The sequence below is a fragment of the Zasmidium cellare genome (genome assembly GCF_010093935.1).
Source record: "Zasmidium cellare ATCC 36951 unplaced genomic scaffold M409scaffold_3, whole genome shotgun sequence".
In the NCBI taxonomy this organism is placed as follows: domain Eukaryota; kingdom Fungi; phylum Ascomycota; class Dothideomycetes; order Mycosphaerellales; family Mycosphaerellaceae; genus Zasmidium; species Zasmidium cellare.
The window spans coordinates 666441-684394 of record NW_022986947.1 but is presented as its reverse complement, the minus strand read 5'-3'; the positions used below and the strand labels follow the sequence as shown (position 1 = coordinate 684394).

The window sequence follows — 17954 nt, the reverse complement described above, 5'->3', positions numbered from 1 at the left end:
CGGCGCGTTCTCTTCCGCCGCCCCGAGCCCGCAGCCGCGACGGGAAGGCGACGACATCGTCATCGAGGCAGGAGCAACATATCGGAATACAGCACGTCAGGCCAAGCTCTACGCCTCATGTGAGAGTACAGTGGTAAGCGAAGCTTGGTGTATTTTCACAGAAGTCCGGAGGCGCTCCCGATGCCAATCAGCTGACCAACAAGACGATTTTGCACCCATAGGCTACGCCGCTCAAGATAGGCCCAATCCACCCTCCAAGACATGGCTCGCAGATCGGGAAGACTGTCTTCCGGCAGAGAACAAGTGGCGAAACACAAACGGGCAGCATCTGGCTCGACCGAGCTTGCAACTACGACGAAACGCCCGAAGAAGCAGCAAGCGACGCCCACCAAAAGCCAGTATTTTGAAGGAAATGGGCATGATGTCGCGGATCCGGAGCTAGAAGATGAATCAGACCCGCCGACGGCAGACGAGACAGCGTCTGAGTTTGGAGATGGTAGCGAAGCCTCTGCTGAGTCCCCAGGGCCAGACGAAGATGCCGAGGAGGACGAAGACAGCGATGAAGCCACTCCCCGAGGAAAGAACTCAGCCAAAGGGGCCAAAGTGTGGAAGCCGGGTACGAAGACGGGACTTGGCCCCGGAAAGCAGCTGGTGATCAAGAAACCGAAGGCCAAACCAGCCGGCAAGACACCTTACACGGACGGCACGATTCATCCCAATACTATGCTGTTCCTTGGAGAATTGAAAGCCAACAACGAGAGGTCGTGGCTCAAAAGTAAGTGATACTTCTCATCTGTAGTTTGCAAGGCCACAAGGAATGCCTTGCCTGCGGCACATGGCCCCTTCGCCATCTGACCTTTGCAATCTATCTTCACTACGCGTCAGTATGACGGACAACTGGCGGCCGAGTGCGAGACTGCTCTCTGCAAGCTAGGGATTCCATCACAGTTCCACGAGAGGATATGGAGCCTTCAGTCTATCTACGAGAGCATCCTTGCACACCGAGGCGTCGCGAAACCTCGAGAGCCGGTGACCACTCTCATCCTTGTTCACCGCGCTTGAGTGGCAGACATTCACTGCCAGTGAAGCGCCGACGCAGCTTCAACAGCATTGACGCATCCTTCTTAACACATTGCACACGCCGTGAAACGCAGCACGACTGGGATGCAAGTTGCGTGTCCTTTTGGATGGCAATACGAAAGCCGTGGGACGACGGCCCTCATCAATTTCTGGGGCCTGGAAACAAGGGCACACCCGGAATGTGGCTCGCATACGAGGTCGTTGCCCGCGAGCAATTCACTCACACCCTCCAGGACCCATGTAGAGTGTATTCGCGACGTGCCGACCCACAGGCAGTGCTACCAGGACGGGAGAACCCGCGACAGGACGCGGATATGTGCACGATCTGGACGGACGCAGCGCGCCGGTCCTTGCGAGATGCAAGCCAAGAATGCAGACATTCGCAGGCCTGCCAACACATCGAACAGCGGTCGCAGAAGCTTACCGAAAGAAGGCGCGCTAACTTGGTGATTTGACAGTGCATGACGCCGAGTTTCGACAGGCCGAAAAGGACTGGCACAGTTTCGTTGAGACGATGACACAAAAACTGACAATTGCAGACGAAACGGTCCCGGAACTGCCGGTGAAAGATGTGTCAGTACAGCAACACATCGAGGATTGACCATGCATTGACAAGCCGCAGCATCTTTCGAGTTTACAGAGACGTTCGGTTCTCGAAGGATTCTACGCCATACAAGGTTCGTCGACGTCGGGATACCCTCCCCGCTGCATCAGTAGCGCACGGTGCACATGCATAGGCCTTTCGCTAACGGTCGCCCAGCCCTGGTTTAGTGCAGCGTGGTGTGTAATAATGCGATGCATCTCTGCCCTTGCCAAAGGTGCTGATAACGAACACAGGTCACGGACGGGTCGGAAGTCGACGTATGCCCACTACTACATTCAGATCGCTCCAAATAAGAGCTGGGTCGGTGAGTTCAATTTCATCACGTGACAGTTTACAAGCCCGAGCCCAAGCTCTGGCTTTTGAGTTTTGACCATGGCTATCATATGCTGCAGAGCGCTGCAGTATAGAGCCGCCGGTGCAGCTGGTTCAGAGCCCGCAGAGGCGGTGCATGAGGTCTACACCTGAAGGAGGCATCGGCCCTGACTTCACGGAGCGTAATGCGTTGCCAGCGACGAGCGAGTCCCTCCTACAGGACACCGCCAAACTGCCGTCGACGATGTTCTCCTATCCATGGGCACTGTCCAACTGCTTGGAGTGCATATATAGTGGCCCTGTTGTCCTTGAGCGTCTTCTACTCTTGCCTAGCTCTTCTTGAACGTGCAGCAAGACCTGGCGATGTTGCTGCACTCCGTTGTTAAGGTTTTGGTCTCGCCGAGGGGTGGTCAACCCTAGACAACGCCGGTGTGCCGTTTACGCGCAGGGAGCTGTTCGGGATTCGTGGCGAGAACGCGTCGATCAAGAGTCGAGTCGTTAGGGACTTCGCCGGGCATTGGCATTGGCATTGCGAGTGAGGGTCGATGCGGTACTGTTTCCTGTCAGCAGATGGAGGGGAAGGAGGCCAAAAAATGCGCTGTCTCTCGAGCTCGCGCTTGTCTTAACCGATGGCGCATGCGGCATATTTCCAAGGCCCGGGCCTACGCCTTGAGCTTGCTGCGGCGGCCAGCCAGCCGGTCGTGACGGCACGTCGGGGGTTCCCACGGCGTCAATATCGAGCGACGATGCTCAGTTGCAGGCTCACTGCACCTCATGAGCGATTTGCTATGACTTGTGCCTTGTCCGACTCTTCTACGCGTCGATATGCGTGCAGAAACTGCCCTCGCGAAACCACCACCGCAGCTGCAGAACTCTCCAGCTCTGAACCCACCCCAGCGACACGAAGTTCCCAGCAATGGGGTTCTGAGATCTGCTCTTTCTTTGATGAGGTCCAGGAATGGGACCTTGGAGGCGAATATGGCATAGGGGATGCTCTGTGCTGACTCTGCGTCGTGAGGGTTCGTGGGATCGATCGGAGGTGTACTGCGGGCACGCTCGTCCGGTGCTCGATGAAAAGGAGGCTACAAATGATCAAGAGATCGGTCAAGAGAGCTCTGAGTTCGACGAAGGAGATCCAGCGAATGGAAAAAGCAGCCTGAGAGATCCGCTGCGCCGCGTAGATGTGCGCTATGAGCGCTGGATGCGCCTTGAAGCGCTGCGCCAGCACGTACCTACGAGCGCTCTCGTGAGCAGATGTCACTCATCTCTGAGGGCGACCGAGGCCAAGAAAGGAAGGAAAAACCAAGAATATCTGGACAAACCGTACCCGGATCTTGCTCGCAGAGGTCGAAGTGGTCCGGTAGACAGCTTCCAGAATTTTCAGGATGATGCAACCCGGCCCAAACGCACAGTTCGTGCTAGGCGGAGAATGCTTCGATGCAGACTTGCAGAGATATCAGCGGTCGATGGTGATGTATGGGCTTCACCGCATGTCAGGAGAATCTGCGCTGCCGGAGAAGCGAGCTTTGTCCAGTCCAGCATACTTCCAATGGCCTCTCCGCGCTATGAGGCAAGCCAGTAACGCCTCTCGAGCAAGACAGTCTCTAAGGGCCAAGGTCCAACTTCAAGGGCCACGGGAAAGGCTCTGAGCTGCGCAAATTCACGACCGTCCGAGCTTTTGACTAAAGGCATCCGCTCCAGTACCGGTTGGAGCGCGGGCCAGCAAGTGAGGACGTACCACATCCTTCTGAATCGGTGTGATCAGGTGGTTGCGATACTTCAACTTGAGACTGCTGCCGACGCTTGTGCTCTGGATCGAGTGAAAGCTGGCTGCACGATTGGCGCTGAGACGTGATTTCACGACCGCGATCCTCTTGTGCCCCTGAGATGTCTGCCACTTTCTGAACAGCTCCGAGTAGGAGTATGCGTGCTCTTTCATCGTCTAGCGCTCGTTCGGTCGTCTTTGAGGCTTTCCCGGACAAAAGACGCGTCGTGTTGCGCGCGTAAAAGTCGTGTTCGTGATCCAGGCCCGGCCTTTTCATCGAGCTGACTCCTATTCGAGCACGTGTCGGTCGGTTGATAGAATGAAGTGCTGATAAACGTTATAGGAGGTGGACTGTGGCATCCAGAGGCCCCGTACGTCGCCAGGATGCGCTCATCCATCGACAGCAACTCTCGAGCGCTCAAGGAAGCCCTGTCGGGTGAAACCATTCGCAAAGAGTTCCTCGGCGGAGTCAAGAAGAACGACGCGGCGGTCGTGAAGGCGTTTGTGAAGAGCAACAACGACAACGCGCTCAAGAGCCGCCCGAAGGTAATGTCACCCCCCTCCTGAGAGCGCGTCAATTATCTTTTTGCACCACCGTCGAAATCCCATCGAGACTGCACTGTTGCAGCAGCACCGTGTTCATGATGTCCGTCGATGCGTTGCTCTTTTGCGGCGATTTTTGATGGCCTCGACCGGCAAATCGTGCGCAGTCTGGTTCCGGGCACAACGTGACACAGCGACTGGAGAAGGGGCAACCGCGCATGTCTTCGACAAGTTCTCCAGGACCAACAACATAAAAGAATGACAACGGAGTTGCGAATGACGTGAAGATGGCCAATTGAGCAACCAAATACTTGTTCACCTGGACTAGAGGGAGAGAAGACTCGCAACTCAAACACGGTCAATTCGCTTAGGCTCTCGGGCGGCGAGGGGGGGCTTCATCGGTCCTCCCCTTCCCGGCGGCCAACTAGCCAGCGGAATCTCGATCACGCCTATTCTGCAACCTGCTCTGGCGCCCTACAGACTCGGCGTCGCTTATGGCATCGCTGGCATGAGTACTAACAAGTCTGCAAACCTCTGACTCTCTCAAGGCCGACTGAAGCCCCGAACGGGACAGAAGATCGGCTCACAACACGACGGCTCCCCCGGCCAGCAGAGTTCGGTAGGACCTACAGCTGGAGCTCGGCAACACCAAGGAAGCCAGGCGAAGAGGGCGGGCTGGCAAACTGGCTTGTGGCACCATCTCATCTGCTTGCATGCCTGTCACTTTCCTGCGCCGTTCCGCATGCTTTTTGTGCCGCAGCACAACCCACTGCAGCTCGTTAGCGCGTTTTGTCCACCTGCCCATCGCTTGCGTCCCTTCTGCGAGCACCGCATGTGACGAGAAGAAAATGTGGAGGGGACCGTTTCCTTGCTAACTGGGTGCTCTTTACACAACAGGGCTTCTCCGCCGATCATCCAGACCTAGACCTCTTACGATTGAAGAACTACACCATTGGGAGAAGTCTCAGTGATGACGAGGTGGTGGGTCACTCAGGCGCGCAGCGCATCGCAGAACTGCTCTCTGCGTTTGAGCCTTGGGTGAGTTTTTCCACCTTGTCTCGCCTTACCCTCTTCCTCCTCTCCAGCTGTTCGGTTGCCTTTACGTGGCGTCTGATCAGTCCTGTGGCTCTGGTTCATAAAGCGCCCACGAACCATGGGACTGCCAAAGTCAATTTCTCGCATCGAGCCCTCCTGGGCGAAGAGAAGAGAGAGGCGCGCGATCTTTGCCGCGCGTGTCTTTCCTCATCACTCCCACTGAGCGAACGGCTTCCCAAAGAGGCGCGTCCAGGTGTGAGTGAGAGGAAAGACTTTCTTGCGGCACAGCGCATATGCACGCTAGCGCCTAGACACAAGCCCACTCCTCCAGCCCCGTCGACTCACATGCAGCTGCGTGTTGGGCATATCGCCTCGTGTCACAAATGTCAAGATTGGGGAGAGGGCTGTCGGCTGATGGAATCCTCTAGGTCACATTCCTCAACTCGGTCGTGATGCCTGACCAGGCTGCATCTGACAGTGACGAGGAGGACGAAGACGAAGAGCAGGGATCTGACGATGAGGAAGAGTAGGCTGCAGAGTGATTGTACGACGTGACGGGACGACGATAGTGAAGAGATGGGCGGATGCAGGAGGGGGACAGCACATTGGCTTGGGAAAAAAATACATCGTTCGTTGAGAATGGGTCTTGGGAGTTTTGGGTGGTAGTTTTGATGGAACGTCTGTCGCTCTTTTCACAACACTGCTATGGCATGAAATCTTAACGTCGACGTGCACTTCGCCGTCTCTAAATCACCAACAAGGTAAACGCATCGAATGTCTCGCTTGCTGCGCCGTAACGTATGGACTTGGGCTGGCAACACAAACAAGGTGGGGTCGATGTGAAGGTCTCAAGGTCACGATAATGGCATGGCCAACCGCGTCAACTCGATCAATTCATGTGTCTGCGAGCAACCACGTCGAACATAGCACAACATGTGCTGTCGTGGCCTCTTCAGGCGTATGATCATGTCATCCAACTCGAGCAGACGGGAGTTTTGGTGGCTCGCAAGGCGAGCGCGTCTCGTCATTGGTCGGGATCATCCACGTATCCCGCAAACTCAATTCACAACAGACGCCATCGAAGCGTTTTGCGCGCCTTTGAATAGCAGCGAAGGGACCGAGCCGTCCTCCCTCGCAGAGCTAATCGATCACATGATGGAAATCGCGTCAGAAGCGTGAAACGTTCTCTGGACGACACCTGGGAATCGGCGATGTCCAGCGACGAGCAGCGGGCATTGGGCGCAGAGGGCAGCTGCGGGCCTTGATGCTTCGGTTGGAAGGCTCGTCCAGCCGCGCCGCTCCGGTATGTCTCTGCAGAGGGTTTGGCTTGGAAAAGGTTTCGGCGGTGCCATGCTCGTGTCGTCTCGTCTCGTCAGCGTCGTGCCGCCCCCGTCATCTAGCCACCTTCTGCAGCGAGGATGATCCCAGTGTCGAACAGGCGGCGCTGACGAGAGCTCTGCTGGTCCGCCGGGGTTTGAGCCCGATTTTTATGCTTTGGCGACGGTTTCTGGCCGATGGACGACTCGTGACTTGCTGAGACCGGAGGGTCTGTAACCGGCAGCCGCCTAGTCGGGTAAGCAGCACCCAGGCTCGAAAACAGCTAGGCGTGAAATAGAGTTCTTCAGGGCCGCGATGGCGCACGGGCCGGACCTAAAGTAGGCGAGCCCTATGTGCGTCTGCAGTGTCACCGACCGGCCCTCGATGAATGTCGTCTGCCCAATGCTTCTGACTTTCTAAATCCAAGTCGTGCTTGCAGGTGCGCTTCGCAGTCGTACATTAGTGTGGATGCTCCTGTCACTCTTGGCTGTCGCAAGATCCTAGGCGCTTGAATCTCGACGCCGTCCGGCGCAACACAAGCGATGCAGGCAGGCGAGCACAAGATTGATGAGAGCAGGTTTGGCGGACGGCATCAGCAGGAGGCGCGAGTCCGAACTCGCAGGCGCTGTTACATACCCGGGTCATGGCTATCCCCATCCCTTGCCTGGTCGGGTAGATGAGCGGCGCAGCAAGTGCTTTGAGTGGTTGTCGATGGGCGTTGTCAACATTTGACCGGTCTTATGATTCTTCCTGCGTTCCACTGAAGTCGAGCATGCCAGTGGATGGCTCTGTTTGAGGAAGGTGGTGTGATGCCGCGCATCTCGGGTCGTCGCTCTGGAGGTGGTTGACGGTGGGTGATGTTGTCTGTAGGGTGTCGTGTAACTCTCGCAGGCATCATGGGGGCCCCCTCCCGCGTTCTGCCACTGCACATGCACGCACCCACCATGCAGGATATCATGTCAAGCCTCCGTCGTGCCGTGCCGTACGCCGCGAGAGGGCTGTGGAGTACCGCCTGGGAACATGGGGACACATTGGTATGCATACCGCCTAGAAGTATTGTAAGTCGAGGGATGGAGAAGAGCGAAGTGGAGTAGTGGGATTGAAAATGAAAAGTGATGGGGAGTTGAAATGCATGGAGCCATACCCAAACAAGCACCTACACTTGGGCTTTTGGAAGGCAGCTTGCTTGCCCCGTGTTGCATGCCTAGCCTTCTCGAAGCGAATGGCATACGTATAAAGGCCTGTGGCTCTACGCAGGTGCTCATCTGTCTTCACACTCCTTTTCGTTCTTGCGAGTCAGTGTCTCAAGCTGTCCACAAGCATTATCGTTTGAAGACAACCAAACGGAAGCCTATTCGGTTAGAGTTCATCCCTTCTCATCCTCACCTTGTTGCGTCAGCAGTTCTGACATGATTCTTCACAGCCTTTGGGGTCAACAATTCACCCATCCCAACCACGGAGCCTGATCGATACTCGTTGTCGTCAGCCAAACGACGTCGGCAAATAGGCTCACTCAGCGGTACTCCCCCTCAAGGTTCGGCACTGCGACGCATCCAGATTGTTCCGTTCAGCCAGCCTTCAAGTTCCTGCCAAGGTCCAACGCCTGTATTCAAGGTTACTGACGGCTGCAGCGGCCCACACCCAACCGAGATACGCCGTCTGCAAGTGCATCGGCGTGCAGTCCAGCAACCAAGGTGAGTCCAGCGTCGAATCCAACCACCCATATCATCAGCAGCTGATGCAGTTCAGATCCGCCGGCCGAGCAGCAGCGCAGAGCACCCGCATAGCTGTACGAGGTATGTTGGATAATTTCTCACGGATCCAGGTAGTCCTGACGTCAGGGCCGCCGGGCATGCACCCTCATCCAATACATTTGTGCGTCCATTTCTCTGATTGGCTGGCGACAGGACATTTTCTGCATCCTCTAACGCACGCGCACACCTTGAGCGTGACCGACGGTCGTTAGGTCGAGCACACCGGCGCACGAGCGGCAGCGTGACAGCAGAGCGGTGAGGAGCGAATTGCAGGAGTTGGTCGAGGTAAGCAGGCATTCCCTTCGTATCATTTGACCTGCGCCGCGAAGACCAGCGGCGAGGCAGCTGGCAGTGAGCTGTACCGCTGCACCACATCCCCCGTCCGTCCGTCGCCTTGCCTCGTGGCAACGGAAGGGCCGAGACGGAGCAGATCGCAGCGGTGGGCGGGCATTGGACGGCGCGTTGCATGCTGCCTTCTAGCGCAGCCGAGTCGCCGCAGAATGGGCTGCAGATGGTCATCTCGCTTCCTCATTCGCAGCAGTGCTGACCAGTCGCAGGGCGAGTTGGGTGGCCGCGCGACCGCGACCGTCTGGCGTGGACCAAGAACCAGAAAGGTGGGTGCGTCGGCGGTGAAACACGCGGCTGATCGCAGTCAGTCCTGCGAACCACTCATCATCGCCTCGCTGCCACCTCGGCACTGCTCTGTCGCACGGCGCTGCACGTTGGCGAGTGCCCGCCCAGCAGCAGCGACAGGCCTCCTGGTCGCCATCACCGTAGTGTAAGGCAAGTGTAAGTGCACCCCTCTCCCGCCCTGCCCAATCCCCCGAGCGTCATTCGATGCGGCGCCGGCGACAGGCAGCGTGCAGCCGCAGCGAGGCGGGACGTACCTTTCCATCACAACCCTCTGCAGGATCGGCGGCGATGCAGTAGCGCGCCGCTGGTCAGCAGCAGCAGCGGGCGAAGGAAGACGGACGGCCCACTCGCTCGCCACGCCACGCCGCAGCCGCAGCCACGACACGACGGTACTCCATCCACTGCTGCTGGGCTGCTGCCCATGTTGGAGGCACCGCATCGCATTCGGCAGCGGGACTCGCTGGGCCATCCGCGCCTGACGAGAGCCTGGCGGCGAGCCACTCGAGGGGACCGCCGGCCCCAGCTCTAGCACGCAGGTGTCAGTGACTAGCAAGTGACAAGTGACGGCGACGGCAGCGTCTTCGTCACAGGTCGTGTCTCGTGCTGGTGGTGGTGTGGTGCTGCTCGTGCCATTTTACCATCACTGTTCTGCCTCCGCCCTGTCTGTGCTCGTGCGCTCGCCGAGCGTGGCTCCTCTTTAACCCCACCACCATCCCGCCGTCCCAGCGCCTTGGGACACCCCCGTCGCTTCTTTTCCTTCGACAATTCTTCCATGCGCGCGCTCGCTGTCTAACACCCGCCAGGCCATTGCATCACCCCTGTGCGCCCGCGCTGCGAACCACCTGCTGTGTCACCACTCTGTCGCGCCTTCGGTCCGCCGTCGCAGAATAATCAGCAGCAAGCACAATCAGCAGCAGCGACCGCCGCAGCGGCCTCCAAACAGCAGCAGCCGCGTCGCGAATCGCCAATCTCACGGCCCGCCCCTCGACTTTGTGCGACGTCAGGCATTTCGCTCTGCACTGCTGCAACACCGGCAGCCTTGCCAGACAGCGGTTGCGCCCGTCTCGCCGCCCGTCTTCACTTCACCAAACACCCCATCATCGCGACCCTCGACGCCGCCGCCATCATGAACCCCGCCGGCAACAACAACCCCAACGGCAACGGCAACAACAACAACCAACCTCCAAACAACAACCCGAACAACCCACCTCAAAACAACACCTACCCCAACATGCCGCCAAACTACAATGGCCAGTGGTCGCCTCAACCGCCAAATGGACATTACGCACAACAAGTAAGTTGCTTCTAAACTCAAGCCGGGCTGCTGCAGCGCGCCAAGAGCCGTGACCAGCTCTACGTTCCACAGCGTGCTCGCTCGCTTCCACTTTTCGACCTTGATTTCTGAACCCTGCCTGCTTGCTCCGCTGCTCCATTACCTTCATCATAATCACCGCGAACACCAACAACTTCCCCCGATCCCTCGTCGCATTCCACCCACGCATACACAACACCCACCACCATGGGCGGCACTGCTATTGATCCCGCACTGTCCTCGGAAGACATCACTGAAAACAATACTGACCAAGATGGCGAGCAGCTTCCACCCGGCACGCAGCCAGGCCATCCAGGCCAGCCAGCCCAGACAGTTCTCCCACAACCCGTGCTGCACAACGCACCAGACCCATACCGACTTCCTCCAGTCTTCGCGACAGGCTATCCGCAGCAGCCGCCACAGATGGGAGGCTATCCTCCAGCTCAGCCCGCCCCTCGCCAGCGTACTGCCATCGCGTGCCACTACTGTCGGAGACGCAAGGTATGTACTGCAAACGCCTCGGGGCAAAAGTTGCGTAACTGACGAGGCGACCACAGATTCGCTGCTCTGGTTTCGATCAGTCTGAGGACGGCCGCTGCACCAACTGCGTGCGCTTCTCGCAAGAGTGCATCTTCACTCCCGTGAGCGCCCAGACTCAGGCATTCGTCCCGGCGCATGCGCTGTATCGGGGCCAGAACGCACCCGCCAACCAGCCGCTGTATGGCGCATACGGCCAGCCTCTCCCACCGCATGCGAATCGCGACCAGCAGCAATACCAACCTCAGCAGCAGCAACCGGGCCAATATCCTCCCACGCCGCAGGGCTACCAGCAGCCGCCCATGTATCCGCAGCAGCCTCCTCAAGGCGCTCCTCAGATGCAAGGTACGAATTCTGACGCCGGTCGCAAGCGGCCAAACGACGAGCCACACACACCTACCCTTCCGCCACCCAACCCGGGCGCGCACGCGCAAATGCCTCAGCATCGTGGTCCAGGTGGTGACGGGTACAGCTACCCCGATCCATCTGGTCATCCTCCTGCTGGTGCGTCGCCCGCTTCTTCTACCACCTCTTATCCCTATCCTCCCCAGCCATACTACACCCAGCCCATGGCCCAGGCGCGTCGTGCGTCGCCGCAGAGCGCGTACTCGTACGACGGCTCGCGTGCGTCCTCGTCGCCGCACACGCTTGGGCCTCCAGGCACTCCCAACAGTTTCCATCACCACCCTGGCATGCCGTTGTCTCGTGATGGTCGCGCCCCTCCGACTTCCGCTGCGGCGAATGTGCAACGTTCCGGCGTCAAGATCAACGATCTCGTTGGCCAGGCGAAGCTGGAAGGGCGCACCTTTACGGACAACAGCATGGTCCAGGCTCTCAACCGCGGGCCAAAGTAGCAGAAGGAAGCTGACTCGTTCAGCAGAACACGACGCCAATGGCAACGTCGCGAAAGAGGCGGGTCGGAAGAACAACACGAGGGATATTGGCGTTCAGGCGAACCTTTCGACTCCGCCAAAGGAGCGGGACTCCAGAAAAGACGGATGAGCTGCGATGAGGATAAGGAGACATCGGATGGGCGTTCTTGGGGCACTGCGTCTGGCTGTCAAAGGTCAGTGCGGCCACGGGCAATGCTCTGCAGATGGCTCAGACATTCTGGTCCGGCAGCAGAGGCAATGCCGGTGGGTTTGATAATGGGAGCACGATACCCTCGGCGTTGCGGGATACGGTGCGAAAGTACATGCTTTTCAGTGCGAAGGCGTTTTTGTTTTCGACTGCTGCGGATTCTGGGTGGCTTGCGTGTCGATTTTTCCATCAGCAAAAAACAGTGCGCGCCTTGATGCGACTGTCTCTACAGCAGCAATCAGCATTGGGAGGCTTTCTTTTTTGCTTTGTTTTTTTAATGATGTTCTTTCTGCGGCAAACGACATGGGGAAAAAGACAGAGCGCGGCTCTCTTCTGGCAACGGGGTATGTGGTAAATAGCAAGTCGGTATCATGGAGTGTGGCCTGTATGCCAATATTTGAAAAGTTTCCGCAGACCATCTGTCGTCTTCTGGCTGTGAGTGAGTTGGGATTCGAAGAAGAAGTGAAGTTGGGAAGAAGAAATGAAGTCAACTGAAGGCTTTCGTTCCCGCCCGTCCTTCGACGGACCGTTCCAGCAGATGGCTTCTTGGACTTCGCACGTTTTTTGCTTTCGCGGGCGGCTACGTTTGTGAAATGCACGATTCGGACGGCTCGGGGCGAGGGGACTGTTGGAGAGGACGGGAGACTTGACGGGAGCGGGTGTTGGTTGGGGATTGGACTGGACTGGACTGGCTTGTGATGAGGAAGTGATGACAACAACGATGAGCATGAGTATGATGGTGAAATATACGAGTCGCAATGTTCCTTTTTGGGCGTTGTGGATTTGTCTATTTCGTCTCTACGTATGTGGGGAGGGCTTCTTGTTTGGTGGATTGTGATGGTTCTGCCGCTTATTCCTGGTACTGGCAAACAATGCTGGATGGGATTGTTGGGATTCATGTATGGTTTTCTCTCGTGACGTGCGTGCTTCGTGAAAGTGACAAGTAAAGGAGGAAGATGTCTGTTAAGTTGGTGAGATATTGGTTTTGGTATGCATACCTACTGTCACCACTGTCATTGAAATGCGCTGCCTGAGTGACGGAGGGAGTGAGTGAAGCCTTCTGGGCCTTTCTTCTGTCTTGAATAGAATGCAATCCGTCAGGGGTTTGCAGCAGCTCTCTGCGCTTCTCCCTCGTGCCTGATCCACTCTCTCCTTTTCGTTCTCCATATACTCCCATCATGAGCCGGCCCTCCCTCAGCCGTTCCAAGCACCTTTCTTGAGTGCGAGATCCTGCATACTGTCGAGAAGTCGACCTCCCAATGAAGACGTCCGACACTCCATTCCCTTTGAATTCGGCATCCACCTATTCACGATTTCGGGCGTTTTGGCTGAAGAAAGCTGAGTGATCTGCCGTCCTGGCGTCTTGATCGTTTGGTTCTGCTTGGTTGAGCTCATGCTGATGTGACAGTAATCGGAAGTCCTGTGTAGCTCATTAAAGGTCCCCGTGGGCAAATGCTAGTTGGGGGTGAGGGTAGCATTGTGATGCAAACTGTATCTTCGGCTCTAATATAGTCAATATTGAGAACCTCTTCTCGCGGATATTGATCAGCCATCATATGGAATGGATTCATGATTCTGATCTCATGTGGAGATGTTGACTTCTGTTAGTCCCCTCATACTCATCCCATCAGGCTCATCTGCGTGCTGTCAATGCGGACGGGCTAAAAAAACTTGAACTGTAATTGAACTCCGGCTACCTGCGGTATCACAAGAGCGCCTCAACGCCCCTAGCCAAAGTCTTCCACACCAAACGTAACAGGTGCTGCTCTTCTCCACACGCATGGTATCGGCTGATCTGGACTCAATGCTCAAAAGGAAGTGGTCGTGTCGATGAAATGGATGTCATGTCTCCGTTGCCTGCCGTGATAGCATCGCCTAGCAGTTGCATCCTCCTGGTCCACCGGCACCTGATCCTGGCTCCGTCCGTGATCCCAGATCGACACCCGCTGATCTGCCAGCAGCTCCTCTCATACCGCGCTGACTTGCCTGTTCTATCGGTAGCTTCTTCGCAATCGCAGTGAACAGCTCCTTGACGTTTTCAGCGGTTTTGGCACTCGTTTCGAAGAAGAGCAGGTTGGCCTCTTTTGCGTATGCCTCAGCATCTGCGGTTGGAACGGCGCGCTTGTCAGGTTGCTCGGCGACAAGATCGGCTTTGTTGCCAGCCAGTGCGATGATAATGTTCTCGTTGGCTTGTCGCTGCAGCTCCTTCACCCATGCCTTGGCCTTGTCTAATGAGCTCTGCTCGAGTATTAGCCCACGTCCACTTCTTCTAGACTCCAATCAACTCCACTCACCGCCTGTGTTATATCGTAGACCACCACCGCACAGTTTGCGTTTCTGTAGTACATGGGCGCCAGTGATTTGTATCGCTCTTGGCCTGCAGTATCCCAAATCTCGAACTTTACTGTGGTCTGCTCATCTAGGGCAATCGTCTGCGTGAGGAAGGCGGCGCCGATGGTGGATTCTCTGTAGTCATCGAATTGGTCCTGCATCGAAAGTCAGATACTGATAGGCAGCTGTATGGCTTTGCTGGGGGACTATCACACCTTTACGAAGCGGAGAACGAGCGAGCTCTTTCCGACGGCCGACTCTCCTGCCATCAATCAGTCTCATGTGATATATCTGTACTTCTAGACCATGCGCATACCGAGTAACACCAGCTTGAACTGGGCAAAGCGAGCGCCTCCGGGACGGCCGCCTTGCTGCACTCTTGACGCCATCAAAGTGTGCTGATATGGGTTGCAGACGAGGTTTGAGGTGGTGCGCTCGGCGAGGGGTGGGTGTTGTAGGCGGGTTTGCTGGTTGTTGTGGTGCAAGATGTGTGGTAGCGGTTGCTATGATTGATTGTGGCCTGGTCTCGTTTGGCGGCTCGACAACCGATCTGGATCACCTGACCAACGTCATCAGCTGCTGCTGCCGCGTCTCCCAACACGCCAAGACATCAAGCTGTCCTGTCCTACAGCGAGCACCCTTGCTGCTGATTCAGACTCTATCTCGACCACTTCACCTTGGACGACCTCCCTTTTGTGAAGCCGATACCTACACTTCGGCCAGTAGTTGCGCCCACCATGAGCGCGACTCTCCCGTTCCGAGACATCAACGTACACGCGTCCTCGACTTACTACGCCTTCTCCTCGCCATCGTCACCCAATGCTCCAACTCTTGTGGTAGACCGGCCATCTGGCGATCTCAGACTCAACGATGGCAAGCTCACCGGAGGCCACCGTGTGTCCAGCATCTCCGGGATTCTGGGTATCATCAAGTTGCGGCTAGGTATGGATACCCGGTTGTGGCGAGGACCAACTATTGATCATAGTGCTGAACTGTACTCGTTTAGATAGCTACGTGATCATCATCACCAAGTCGCAACCAGTTGGTCGACTGAAGGGCCATCAAATCTACAAAGTCATTTCGACCGAGTTCTTGCCTCTGCGCGAACGTCAGATCCATGATCCAGATGAGGACACCTACCTCAATTACCTGAAAACTCTCATGAAGACTGGACCTATGTACTTTTCCTATTCGTTCGACTTGACCAACAGCTTCCAGCGCCAGGCACAAAGCGATGCCAATGAGCCCTTGTGGCAACGAGCGGACGATCGCTTTTACTGGAATCGATTCGTCTGTTCTTCTCTCATCGACTTCCGAATAGGCAAGACACCCGGGAGACTGTCCTCGGCACCTCAACCTGCGGTTGATCCATACATCTTACCTATCATGTATGGCATGATGAGCATTACCAACACATCGATCAAAGGCAATGCTCTTACTTTTGTACTCATCACACGACGCTCCAGGCATAGAACAGGCACACGATACCTCTCGCGCGGAATTGATGAGCAAGGTCATGTGTCGAATTTCAACGAGACCGAACAGGGCATCATTCTCAACGACAACGCATCGAGTGGCATGACGAGCTTCGCTGGCGATCAAGGCTTCATGAACGGCAAGCCTGTCAGCGGACCTGAGACCCAAGTACTGTCCTATGTGCAGACCCGCGGCAGTGTTCCAGTTTTCTGGGCTGAGGTGAACACCTTGCACTATACTCCTAAGCTACAGATTCGTGGTGTGGAGACTGCGGCAAATGCAGCTCGAAAGCACTTTGACGAGCAGATCTCGCTGTACGGCGAGAATTATATGGTCAATCTGGTCAACCAGAAGGGCCGTGAGATGAGAGTTAAGGATGCTTACGAGCAGCTGGTCAAAACTCTACAATCAGCACCGCGAGAAATAACAGAAGCAGACCGCAAGACGAACGAAAAGTTCAACGTCATTGAGCCGACCGACAAGAAGAGTTGGTATGACCACCTCCACTACATCTACTTCGACTTCCACAATGAGACCAAAGGATTGAAATGGCACAGAGCGCAGTTGCTGCTCGATCAACTCAAGGATGGCCTTACAGCTGGAGGCTACTTTCACGGTATCGACATGCCTTCGGGTGGCATCGATGTTCGGAGAAAGCAAACGGCTGTTGTGAGGACAAACTGTATGGACTGCCTCGACCGCACGAATGTGGTACAGTCCATGCTCGGTCGGTGGACACTCACACGCATGCTCATCGATTTGGGCGTGCTAAGACCAGGCGAGACAGCGCAAGATGACCAAACCTTCGAGCACCTCTTCCGCAACGTGTGGGCAGATAATGCGGACGTTGTTTCGAAGACTTACTCTGGCACAGGTGCCTTGAAGACGGACTTTACTCGCACAGGCAATCGCACCAGAGCCGGAATGCTGCAAGATTTGAACAACAGCTGCACGCGATATGTGCGTAACAACTTCGCTGACGGGCCCAGACAAGATGCCTTCGACCTCTTCCTCGGTGCATATTCCCCAGACGCTGCCGGAATCGGATCAGCACATCAATTCGCAGATCGACGACCGCTCGTCATTCAAGCTGTGCCATATGTGCTGGGCTTCTGCGTATTCTTTGTCGTAATCAGTGTGAGCACCAATCGCTTGCCAGATTCGACCATCTGGCCGCTGCGATTGTTCACGCTGTTCAGTCTCGCAGTTGCTGGATATGCAGGCCGGTTCATGTGGACGTATGGAACTCTATATGTAAGTCATGCACCATCCACAACATCACCTTCATTCCGCTAACGTAGGATGTGCTAGGTCAACTGGCCCAAGCTGAACACGCCTCAGTGGGCGGTCGAAGCATACCAAGACACGCTCGACAAAGTCACCAAGGACCCTCTCATCGGTGCTCTCGTCGGTGGAGGCAAGACTGATGCTCGTCTCGGTATTCTGGAGGAGGGCAAGAAGAGGAGAGAGTGAAAAATTGCATTCTATTTCACGCATTGCGTCTTGTATGAGTTTTGTAACACAGGTCTTGAGGAGGATGCAAATAGTATAGATTACCTGCTTTTGATCGAGCATTAATTGGATCCGGCACACAGGTCCCAAAGGCGTAGCGAGGTGCGTCTTCTCATAATACAGAACAGCCTTTTGCCTATCGTTCAACAAGATGCCGTGGGCATTCTCTCATTGGGTATCGACATGTTCGTATAAGTCTATCGATTCTGCGACGACGATGCCTGTGCTCTGAGCTCCTCAAAGAAGACCGTGGCTATTTTGCAGAACAGTAGTCGTCTCGTCTGCCTCAACAAAGCATCCCCAAAAAAATCAAAAGCAGAAATTCTCGACTTCATATCAACTTATCCAGCCTGCCCATCATATCTGGTTCTTCCTGCTGCTAACATTTGCCATTGCAAAACTTTTCCCAACGCAAAATGAGCTCCTGAACACGCTCGTGATAGCCTTGAATTTGTGTACTGCAGCAAAAACGCCAAAAATTGGACTAGCCCGGAGTCGAACCGGGAACCTTCTCCATCTTAACATGAGCGCCCGTGAGGTTACTCAGGTGCTAAGAAGATGTCATACCGCTAGACCACAAGCCCTGGAAGGTTGTATCGAACTCAGGCGTACGATATGTCACGGGGAGAAATGAAAAACAAAAGAAGGTAATTTTCAAAAATC

At 55.8% G+C, this 17954-nt stretch overlaps 4 protein-coding genes and 1 non-coding gene across 5 annotated transcripts; 3 read left to right on the top strand and 2 right to left on the bottom strand.

The window, feature by feature from the left end:
• Positions 1 to 261: 261 nt before the first annotated feature.
• On the top strand, positions 262 to 5869 carry M409DRAFT_63042 (uncharacterized protein; the record flags this gene model as incomplete). The annotated part of the gene is made up of 7 exons (XM_033815415.1): positions 262 to 775; positions 1539 to 1657; positions 1841 to 1860; positions 1918 to 1988; positions 4105 to 4307; positions 5202 to 5342; positions 5768 to 5869. 7 exons carry the CDS (start codon positions 262 to 264, stop codon positions 5867 to 5869), a joined length of 1170 nt encoding a protein of 389 aa, XP_033673209.1.
• Positions 5870 to 10562: 4693 nt separating this feature from the next.
• Positions 10563 to 11746, top strand: M409DRAFT_17555 (uncharacterized protein; the record flags this gene model as incomplete). Its single annotated transcript, XM_033804110.1, has 2 exons — positions 10563 to 10856; positions 10913 to 11746. 2 exons carry the CDS (start codon positions 10563 to 10565, stop codon positions 11744 to 11746), a joined length of 1128 nt encoding a protein of 375 aa, XP_033673208.1.
• A 2101-nt stretch (positions 11747 to 13847) lies between these two features.
• Positions 13848 to 14692, bottom strand: M409DRAFT_17554 (uncharacterized protein; the record flags this gene model as incomplete). The annotated part of the gene is made up of 4 exons (XM_033804109.1): positions 13848 to 14210; positions 14267 to 14458; positions 14519 to 14565; positions 14620 to 14692. 4 exons carry the CDS (start codon positions 14690 to 14692, stop codon positions 13848 to 13850), a joined length of 675 nt encoding a protein of 224 aa, XP_033673207.1.
• A 348-nt stretch (positions 14693 to 15040) lies between these two features.
• Positions 15041 to 17252, top strand: M409DRAFT_17553 (uncharacterized protein; the record flags this gene model as incomplete). Its single annotated transcript, XM_033804108.1, has 3 exons — positions 15041 to 15245; positions 15310 to 17033; positions 17091 to 17252. 3 exons carry the CDS (start codon positions 15041 to 15043, stop codon positions 17250 to 17252), a joined length of 2091 nt encoding a protein of 696 aa, XP_033673206.1.
• Positions 17253 to 17771: 519 nt separating this feature from the next.
• On the bottom strand, positions 17772 to 17875 carry M409DRAFT_t9. Its single transcript has one exon. It is a non-coding gene; the product is annotated as a tRNA-Ala (tRNA).
• Between the last annotated feature and the right edge of the window lie 79 nt (positions 17876 to 17954).